The 11,211-nt window shown below is 42.8% G+C and overlaps 1 protein-coding gene across 1 annotated transcript; it reads left to right on the forward strand.

Annotated features, from left to right (window-relative positions):
* The first annotated feature begins 350 nt into the window (after nucleotides 1–350).
* TENT5A (terminal nucleotidyltransferase 5A) lies at nucleotides 351–8,321 on the forward strand. Its single transcript, XM_033937881.1, has 2 exons — nucleotides 351–1,721; nucleotides 2,783–8,321. Exons 1-2 carry the CDS (start codon nucleotides 1,317–1,319, stop codon nucleotides 3,560–3,562), a joined length of 1,185 nt encoding a protein of 394 aa, XP_033793772.1. The 5' UTR covers nucleotides 351–1,316; the 3' UTR covers nucleotides 3,563–8,321.
* Nucleotides 8,322–11,211: the final 2,890 nt, after the last annotated feature.

An 11,211-nucleotide genomic window follows, 5' to 3' on the forward strand; every position in this document is an offset into this window, starting at 1 on the left:
GAAGAGATCTTAAAAGTGGTGACTAAAATTTAGTCGGTTACAATAATAATAAAGCACCAATGTACCAAAAGGAGGAAACAAGTAGACTGACCAACACCAAACAGGGATCACCTGCCCCATGCCCCGCCCCCAAGACCATCAAACAGGGATCACCTGCGCCTCGCTCTCCCCCCACCCACATAGACAGTTGATAACTGTTCTAGACTGCTCGACGGTTCCGCCCACAGACCCCCGGATTGGCCCATTGCCGGTTGCAAATAAAATCGTCGTCATCGCAAAGCCAACGCGGATTGGCAAAAGTGCACGTGCGTCAAAGGTGCTGGTTTGAAATGGTGGCACCTGCCTGCCCTTCCCCCCCCCCCCTTAATCGCTTTCCCCAGACGCCCGATCGCTGTTCTCTCCAGTCTGGCTTTCACCAAGTCCCAGCGGGCTAAAACTGGTGTGGAAGTAAATGAGCCCCTTTGATCAATTCTTTGACCTGATGAGGGTTTTTTTTTTTCCATTTGATTTTTATTTAATTTTTTATAGCGACATTATTGGCATTAGAAGACGATCATCAAACGAGAGATTACGATGAAAAATATATATATATATTATTTTTAACCCGGCTGCGTCGGATTCTTTCCGAAAAGTACGGGAACTTTAGCCGTGCGACCGCGCCCGAGGAAAGGGTTCACCTGCCCCGTCTCTGAGCGGGAGAGAGAGAGGGAGGAAAGAGGAAGCGAGGAAAGTGTCCGTGACCCCCCCACCCGGGAGCCGGCGCGCGAGCCCGTCACTATGCAAATAGAGGGGGCGTGTCGGGGGCGCGAGCCCCGGAACGGCTGCACCCGATCCCCATATATAAAGCTCGGGTAACGGGTTGCAGGCAGATGTTCGCAAAGCTTCTGGCTGGAGGGATAGGAAGGAGGGGAGCCGCAGCCGCAGCCGCCCTCTCGCTCAGCTTGGCAAACATGCTGGTCGCGTATATTCACTCTGCTGCCTGATTTGGCCTTTTTGGGGGGTGGTTTTTGTTAGCCTCGGGTATAGAAAAGTTAAAAAAAAGATAAAAGTGCGACCTTTTCGCTTGAGATTAAGGTTCTACCTAAGATTTATCCTGCGCCAGCCCGGTGGCTATTTCTGCTGCGTAAAGATCCCTAGGACTCGGGCTGCATGAAGAGTTCCAAAAGCCGGCGAGGGGAAGTGGCGCAGGGCGGGCTTTGTCTTTAGCGCGTCGAAGAGCATAAGGGCTTAAAAGCCCGCGCCGACTTGCTTTCGGCAAAGGCGACCGGCACCGGCGTTTCGGGAGGGGGAAGGGACGAGGGCGCCGCGCACGCACCATGGCCGAGGACGAGGGCTGCCCGGAGCTGGAGGGCGGCCACTGCAACGTGCTGAGCTGGGAGCAAGTGCAGCGCCTGGACGCCATCCTGACGGAGACCATCCCCATCCACGGCCGCGGCAACTTCCCCACGCTGCAGGTGAAGCCCCGGCAGATCGTCCGGGTGGTGCGCCGCCGGCTGGAGGAGAAGATCGCCGTGCGCGACGTGAGGCTGAACGGCTCCGCCGCCAGCCACGTCCTGCACGAGGACAGCGGGCTAGGCTACAAGGACCTGGACCTGATCTTCTGCGCCGACCTGAAGGGCGAAGCGGAGTTCCAGACGGTCAAGGACGTCGTCCTGGACTGCCTTTTGGATTTCTTGCCCGAAGGGGTTAACAAGGAGAAGATCACGCCGCTCACCTTAAAGGTAAGGGCCGGTTTATCGCTTTGAGCCCCGCGGGGGGCTCTCGTGACAGCTGGGCAGCGCGCTTTTTAGTACCCGCGGTACTAAAGGCTAGCGCGCTTTTTAGTACCTGCGGTAAAAAAAAAAAAAAATGCTTTGAAATGTGCCTAGGTAGAAGGCTGTGTAGTTACAGTGACACATCTAGGCGGTCTTGTCTGTAGCTAAATGATTTTCAGGAACTGGGGTTCGGGAGCGAGTTTAGGAAGCTCTTCCCGTTTAGACCTCAGCTTTAACAAATGCTCTCCCAGAGGAAGTAATTGCAGAATCCACCGTTCTAGGATTTAAGGGGAAACTAGATGCACATCTCCTTACGAGTGGTATAGAGTGATACCGGTACGGGTAAATTAGATGCACATCTCCCTTGAGAAGCATACAGTGATATGGGGACTAAAACTAGGCCAGGGTACACCTGGCGGGGCCTCCGCGTGTGCGGATCACCGGACTTGATGGACCCAGGGTCTGATCCGGAGATGGCAATTCTTATGTTCTTATTTGCTTGAACTAGCTTTCATCTGGGGAGCTTGCAGATGACGTTTTAGCGTTGAACATTTTTGATAGACAAACTCTTTTTTTTTTTTTTTTTTTTTTAATACATTGTCTTATCAAAAAATGAGCAACCATAAAATGACATTTGCAGAATGGTAGGGTTTTTTTAGGTTTTGTTTTGGCTTTTTTTGCTCAGTCAGGGTCAGTATGAAAAGTCTCAAAATGTCATCGTTGAGTGAATTATCTCCTTACTGGGTTTGTGATTATAATTTCATGAGCTTTGTAAGATTTTCTCTGGCATTTCAATAAGCAACTTTTCCTCACATTGATGTGAATAATCAATTTAAAATCTTGTTAATATTGTCATTTCTGGGAGCTGAATAAACCTTTTAACTTCTTTAAGGGGTGGGGTGTGAGGTGAACGTCATAACAACTTAATCTTATGTGCATTGCTAACAATCTAACAAGATGTTCTTTACTGCTGGTGAAAATAAAGAACCGAAGCTGCTCCTGTAATGTGGTTGTGTTTCTCATTGCAGGAAGCTTATGTGCAGAAAATGGTAAAAGTCTGTAATGACTCCGATCGGTGGAGCCTCATATCCCTGTCCAACAACAGTGGCAAAAATGTGGAACTGAAATTTGTGGACTCGCTGCGGAGGCAGTTTGAGTTCAGCGTAGACTCCTTTCAGATCAAGCTGGACTCCCTTCTGCTTTTTTACGAATGCTCGGAGAATCTAATGACGGAGACGTTTCACCCGACCATAATCGGGGAGAGCGTCTATGGGGATTTCCAGGAAGCCTTCGACCATCTGTGCAGCAAGGTCATCGCCACTCGAAATCCAGAGGAGATCAGAGGGGGTGGTCTCCTCAAGTACTGCAACCTGTTGGTCAGGGGCTTCAGAGCGGCTTCCGAATCGGAGATGAAGTCCCTTCAGAGGTACATGTGCTCCAGGTTTTTCATTGACTTTTCGGACATCGGAGAGCAGCAGCGGAAGCTGGAGGCCTACCTGCAGAACCACTTTGTAGGGTTGGAGGATCACAAGTACGAGTACCTCACCACCCTCCACAGCGTGGTGAACGAGAGCACTGTCTGCCTGATGGGCCACGAAAGGAGACAGACCCTCAACCTTATAACCATGCTGGCTATCCGTGTCCTGGCCGAGCAAAACATCATCCCCAATGTGGCCAATGTAACATGCTACTACCAGCCAGCCCCGTACGTAGCGGATGCCAACTTTAGCAATTATTACATTGCTCAAGTTCAGCCTGTGTTCACATGTCAGCAGCACACATATTCCACCTGGTTACCCTGTAATTAAGGAGGTCTTTTTCAGGTACCTTGGGTGATTTTTTTTTTTTTTTTTAAATATGTCAAAGATGGGGTGCGAGGGAGTGACCCAGCCTTCAAAATAGGGTATGATTTTGTGCAATGATATTGGTGCTGGCTTTTCAGTGCAGTAAAGCCTGGGATTCTTATAATGCACCGCAGAGCATTATAATGTGATAATTATCTAAAGAGAAGACTTTCCCTCTACCCCCCTTAAAAAAAAAAAAGTGGATTCAGTCAGAGAATCCAAAAAGCCTGTCTTAACAGTGTGTTCCTTGCAATGCTGAAGGCTAAGATGGCGTTGCATTAGCTGCTCCTCTGGCCTGTGGATAAGAACAGTGGGGGAAGCCGTTTTAGAACGAGACTGGAAGAAGAGAATAATAAAAACCCAGACATCCTTGTCTGTTTCAGGTGTGAGGGTGGAAATACCATGCCAAGAAAGGCTGTAATACTTTGCACTTTGAGGACAGCAGGAGGAGCTTGTAGTGACTGCTGTGTCTGGGATGGTCAAATGGAATATAGATGAAGCTTGCTTGAAAAATGTCCTCCACCAAGTCATCCAGAAGGGGCAGTGTTCTCCTAAAAGCACCTATAGTGACAGGAGCCATGATTTCCTTTCTGGGAGCACAGGCTTCACCTTATAGAAGAGGGGCAGCAGTAGCCAATGAGGAAAAAAATATTGAAGGACCAAAGATTTCACAGTCAACGGAGCAAAGAAAAATGTAGGGAGATGGGACTGGTATTCTCGAGTGTACAAATTACCAAGTGCCTGTTGCCTTCGGGGAAATTTGAGAAAATTTTTAACTTCTGTGGTTAAGTGCACATGTTGCTTTTATCAGGGACCAAGGTGAAAGAAAAAGCAGAAGCCCTCATTTTTCATTGGCAGATGCTTGTATAAAGTTAATATTGTATGTGCAATTTTAGCATAGGCCCATTTAAATCCATTTGTATATATGGATGTGTGAGAGAGGATGTGTGTGTGTGCAGAAACATATGTGTATCAATGAATAGGAACATGAGCTCGGAAAATGTAGCACTTTGGAAATGTTAAGTAATAAAGTACTGTGTGTGTGTGGGTTTGGGTTTTGTTTTTTTTTTCCCCCTCCAGCATGCAACAGATTACAAAACAGTGAGCACCTTACAGTAAAGTTACCTTTCCCCTGAAAATTTGGAATAAATCATGTAGCCTGATTTATTATGGGGTTTTTATTTATATATATATTAGGATACAGGAACCAAGATTATACCACAGCTTTAACCAGCTGAGTTACTGTAGTCTTAGAGAGAAGAACAGGATCAGCTGGTCAGAGATATCTTATCTTTTCTGCTACTGTTCTGCCATTTTCAGTGTTTTTACCCACTGATTGTCTAACTGCCTACTCTTGTGAAAATTAGAGCAAGAGCCGTTTTATTTTCCCATCCTCTTTCCAGAAGCCCAGTAATACCATTTACTGGTAAACAATGCTGTATGCTAGTTAGTGGGGGAGGGTCTCAAAAGCATACTGTAGGAGTTTCAGGACCACTATAATTTTAGTGAATGTGAAATGGATTCCCCATTTTTTTTTTTTCTTGTTTAAGACATGCACAAATGCTAAAGGTCCCAAATGATATCTCTGTCACAGAATTCCTCAACTCCATAAACAGCTCACTATGGGGCCCTCTTAGTAAGTGGCTTTTAGCATGCTCTTGCATGCAAATTTCTCATGTACTAAGGCTATTTTTACTGCAGCCTTTTAAAAAAAAATCATCACATGATCACTTACCACCACACATTTAGTAGGTGGTAAGGGCTGATACGGCAGTCGTGCGCTAGGAGGTTAGTGCACCGGAGCGCCCCCTCCTAGAAAAGTAGAAACAATTTCTAGTGTGTTGATTAACGCATGTTAAAAGTAGCACTGTAGTCCACCGTTTTAAGCTGCATCGCATGTGCTTAGTAAAAGGGTCCTTGAGATTTAAAGGTGTGGCAGTTTGTTAATATGAAAATATTTGTGAGCTGTCGTTTCAGTAATTTACGTATGTTTATGTTTATCAGGGTGTTTGATATATCGCCGTTTCTGATTTGCAGGTCATAGTGGGGTACAAAAACTTAACAAATTACTGTCCTTTGTGTACATCAAATTGTGGTGGGTTGAAATACAACCCTCGACCACCTCTTTTTTTCCCTCTCCAACTCACCGCATGTGCATGTACACACATGCAACCGCATACAGAAAAAAAAAAGGTATACTGCCCCCTTGTGACTAGGCTCAATAACAAACAATAATTTATCTCCCGTTAAGAAAAAAGTCACAGGAATGAACTAGAATTCATTAAAGTAGTACCCTTTACTCTTAGTCCTAATTGGTCAGGTTTCTTGGATATTCTTATGACTATACATAGAGTGGCATACCTACTACTTCCAATCTTAAGGATATTCATTGAGAGTATCAACACATTTGTGGCTGTCCAGGATTAAGGTACTACAGAGAAGTATTCTGTGTACACCTGAAGTCTAAGACTGAGGAAGACAAAAAAGAGAAGATGTATTTGGTAGGGAATTGTTTTATTCTTTCGGAGAATATCACCTGCAGAGGAAGTTTGCTGCTTTCTCAGGGCTTTGCTTAAAAAAATATATATATATCTTTAAGCAAATAGCTGCTTTATTTAACATAGCACTTGCCTATGCATTCAGCAGGATCCCTGCAAGGGCATGCTCCAGGGTCCTCCTATGCTCTCTTTGTTTCCTCTTTTGTTAGAGATAAAGGCTTTTCATGATTAATAACCAAAAGGGGGAAGTCTGCTTCCCGGGGACCCTTCCCTTGAAAGAAAAGCTGAGCCTGTGTGCTGGCGTGCATTCTGTCAGAAGCTGGGGAGAGAGGCTCAGCTGGTGCTGTGGTAATGTGCAGAGGCTGACCACAGATGGCTGCTGCACATCCAGGAGTCGTATACAACTTAAGGAAGAGAGGGGGGGGGGGGGGGTTAGAGGCACGAGCTAGGCCGCCACCACAGCATGCTGAAAATAAATGACACCATCTATTTCTCTTTGGTGGAGTCTCTTCCATGACTTTCATCACGGTTGCTCTTTTATTTAGGTGTTCTTTTAGTGCTAACCTTTGCACATGCTTTTGATTAACTGTGACTGGCTAAATTACAGCACAGACAGCTGAGTTCTCAGTGTGCACCTTTCATTTTTTTTTGTGTAGAAAGTTTAATACGTGAATCTCTCTCTCTCTGTCTCTTAAGAAACAAAAATGTAAGGAATAGTATTCTTACCGGGCATCCATTAGACAAAGCATATTCTATATTTAGAAACAGAAAAATAACTTCTGTGGCTTTGAGCTTTGGCTAGTGGGCTACCTGATATAGCAATGGTGGCACAAAAAGCCACAAGCTTAGGGTAGGAGTTAAAAATAAACTACCATCTCTGCTCCCTTCTGCCCATGCAGTTCTTAGCTAGCTTATTTGCACTTTGATGTGTGCACTTTTCTGCAGCATGCTAGTAGCATTATAAATGATCAGCTCTCGAGTACTTTTGGGAGAAGATAACACTAGCTTCCACACACTGTGAACTACCCCCCACCATAGATGTGATGCTAAGTCATATTTGCTAAAAAGCCACTGTTCCCTATGTTGTTTTGTTCCTGTGAAGAGCGTTCACAGAGATGCCAAGTTACCCAGTTCCAGGCTGGTGATTTTGGACAGTCCTAGATTTCTGATCACCCATCCTGGTGCATTATGGGACTTCCAGAACTGATTTCAGTGGGCAGAGTCGAGCACTACAAATCCCACAACGGCTTTGGATTTGGGCCATAAATTCTAAACCAAGACCGTCTCAAAATCTCCGGCCTGGACCCGGGTCATTTGGCATCTCTGCATTCATTTGTAAAAATCAAATGTGCAGGAGCTTTAACGGGGCAAGCTTTTATCCGTCACCCCTACAGTGCAGAATTCTGGGATTATTCAAGTGGGTCGCTGGTGTTCATCGGCGTAGGATACCCCAAAGAAAGAAAAGGTTAATGCAAACTTATGTGTGTTATTTTTCACTTTATTTTCTTTACGGATTACTTGTTAAGTGTTCCATAAATCCAATTAAGCAGGGTTATGTAAATGATCAATGTGAGATGCTTTTGTACATGAAACTTTAATCTGCCAAAGGCCTTCGTTGCTTTGCAAAAAATAAAAAAAAATAAAAAAATTTTGATTCTGTTGGGAAAGATGGAGTCTGTTAGGTCAAGGCAAAAAAGAAAAGACAAAAAGACATTGTAATTCCATATTCAGCACCTATTTGAATTTATTATTTTGTAGGGGTTTTCTTTGTGTTGACATTTATCTAAAAAAAAAAAAAGCAAAGAAAAAAAATTATTTTGTAATGTTTTCCAGTTCAATTAATGACTTTGGTAACAGGGCAGATCATAATGTGGAAAAGAAGCAAACTGCGAATACAGCAAACAAAAGAAGCCTGAAAATTTTCATCTGGGTGTGCAAGGCCATTGGAAGACGCCGGGCACAGTGGCTGTACCTCCTAAAGCAGCAGCCACCTGGTCTAGTACAGGGAATCCTGTCCTAGCCAACTGCTTCTTCCATTGCTCAGCTGGAACACCATTATTTAAAAACTGTGTCAAACAAAAGCAGATGGAAATCTGATGGAATGCGGCTTCAAAAGGAGTGTTTTGCATCAGTGCTTGAGGGAACAGATTGTGAATTTTGTTTACATCATCCAATATTTGGATTTGTTTTGTAAAATTAAAAAAAAAGTTATTTTTTTCTATCAATTGGTGTCTTGTCTGTCTTCGGTGTGTGAATTAGCAAAGTGACCCTGCTCGATGCCAAATTTGCCTTTCTAAAAAGAGAATAAGGGTAGTGCTTTTTGCATGAGTGAGCCTTAGTCAATTACAGAAGCCTTGTCATCTGCCAGCAAACTCAGACTGGCAGAGTCAGCTAGGAAAGAACGTAGTTAACTGTCTGCCAAAAGTCTTGCCTGAAACGAGACTTGGCTGAAGCTGGAGTGATGTAAACAGAGACACGTAGACTATGACAGTAGATGAGGAATGTAGGGCACATCTAATCTGCCCAATTACATTCTTGGTGCAAGGCCGCAGACCCTTGTTGATAGTTGGATTTCCCTTCACGTACTTGCAGCTAAGGATCCTCTGTGATTATTCCATTCTTTCCTGAATTTTATTCCTGCTTTTGTCTCTTGCTAAGAAGCTGCTTGATAATAATAACTTTATTCTTTTATACTGCCATAACCAAAAGTTCTAGGCGGTTTACACTAAAAAGAGCTGAACAATTGGCGAAATACAATAAAAAAATACAAATATTTGTAAAATAGAATTTCAATAATAAAACTTATCAAACAAAGTGGTCTTAATTTCTGAACACAGTAATAGGATAACATAGCTTGCTGAATACATTTACCTAACAAAGATTGTTGCCTACTAGCTTGAAATGCTAGGGTCCTATCTAAGAAAGTCTTATGTCTACACCCATTAATTTTTGGATAAGCAAATAAGTAGAAGTTTCTAGTTTCTCTTGATGGTCTAGGCAACACAAAATGAGGAAAAACAATCCCGATATCAGCTTAAAGCAGATACAGGAAAATTTGAAGGCAGCCAATGAAGTAAACGATAATATGGGCTAATATGGTCGTTCTTTTTTAAACCAAAAATCAATCGAACAGCTGTATTTTGAATTATCCTTAATTTCCTTAGAATTTCTTTGGGTGTGCTTAAATAGATGATGTTACAATAGTCTAAAATAGATAAAACTAATGCCTGCACCAATAGTCTGAACGATAAAGGATCAAAATAATTTTTATGGTTCTTAATTTCTACAATGTAAAAAAGCATTTTTGTACCACTAAGTTGGTGTGTTTTGCTAGTGTTAAATGTCAGTCTAGTGTGACTCCCAGAATTTTGATAAATTTATTAATCATGTAGTCATGACCATTAAGATGAATCAATGAGTTTGTTATTTTATCGTTGGGACTAGCCAAGAAAAGTTTGGTCTTTTCCTTATTGAGTTTTAGTTTGAAATTTATTGTCCATTGTTCAATCTGGGTCATAATAGAAGATATCTGGTTTAAAATTTCAGTGGTAAAATTATTTAGAGGGATTAAAATAGAAATGTCATCTGCATATATATACAATTTTACATTTAAACTCTGTAATAAATGTTCTAAAGGGGAAATGTAGATGTTGAATAGGATAGGCGATAGCGGAGAACCTTGGGGCACACTAGATGGGTTTTTCCATGAATAAGAATAGTTACCGTCACAAATCACTTGATAAGATCTTTTCTTCAAAAAACCTTGAAACCAGTTCCAGACCCTTCCTGAAAGTTCTATTGTGTCTAAACAACTCAACAATATTTCATGATCTACTAGATCAAAGGCACTACTAAAATCTAGCTGAAGAGTTAAGGAACTAGTGCCTTTGCTAAATAGACCATGAAGATGATCAAGCATTGAAGTTAAGATGGTCTCCGTACTATATCCTCTTCTAAATCCCGACTGATGGTCATTAAGGATATTAAATTTATCCAAATAACTTACTAATTCTAAATTAACTAAACCTTCCAGTAATTTGGTAAACAAAGGAATGCTTGCTATGGGTCTATAATTGGATTTTGTGGCCATTGATACCTTCTGATATTTAAGAATAGGGGTAACCAAAATTTACCACCCTTCTTCATGACAATATTTTCTGTTGTTCATAGGCAACACGTGAGGCTTGGCTTTCGCTCTGACTTTTCCATTCTGTCTGCCTCTGCCAAGTGCCTTTGGTGCTCTGCCTCTTGCTTGAGTGCATTGGAATAATTATAACTACCACTTCTAGCAATCTTTTCTATAATGCTACTAGACACGTGTAGTGTTGTACACATAATGGGCCTGATTCTATAAACGGCACCAAACTGTAAACGCCTAGGAAAATGGGACCTAACTTCTATCATTCAAAGTTAGGCACTGTTTATAGATTCCACGTCCAAACTCTGCTGCTCCTAATTAGAGACTGACACGGGGATATAATTTGTCCCCATAGGAAACCATCCCCATGTCATTCTTTGAGGAGGGAAGAATCAGAGTATGAATGGGCACAGTCATTGACCCTCAAGTCTTGCATTGAAGAATGCTGGTGTAGAAGGACTGAGGTTGAGATAGACACTAAAGAATAACACGGGATGGTTTCCATCCACTGACCCTCAAGCCTTGCATTGGAGAAAGTTGGTGTAGAAGGACTGAGGTTGAGATAGACACTAAAGAATAACATGGAATGGTTTCCATCTACTGACCCTCAAGCCTTGCATTGGAGAAAGCTGGTGTAGAAGGACTGAGGTTGAGATAGACACTAAAGAATAACGGGATGGTTTCCATCCACTGACCCTCAAGCCTTGCACTGAAGAATGCTGGTGTAGAAAGACTGAGGTTAAGATAGACACTAAAGAATAACACGGGATGGTTTCATCCATTTGACCCTCAAGCCTTGCATTGGAGAAAGCTGGTGTAGAAGGACTGAGGTTGAGATAGACACTAAAAAAATGACATGGGATTATTTCTGCGGGGATGGGAACAAATATATGTGGGGACAGGTATCATTTTCTACTAACCATGCCCACTTTTTTGGTAGACACCTACACTGTACCTACCAAGTTAGGCGTCTACCT

Source organism: Geotrypetes seraphini, chromosome 3 (genome assembly GCF_902459505.1).
Source record: "Geotrypetes seraphini chromosome 3, aGeoSer1.1, whole genome shotgun sequence".
In the NCBI taxonomy this organism is placed as follows: Eukaryota; Metazoa; Chordata; class Amphibia; order Gymnophiona; family Dermophiidae; genus Geotrypetes; species Geotrypetes seraphini.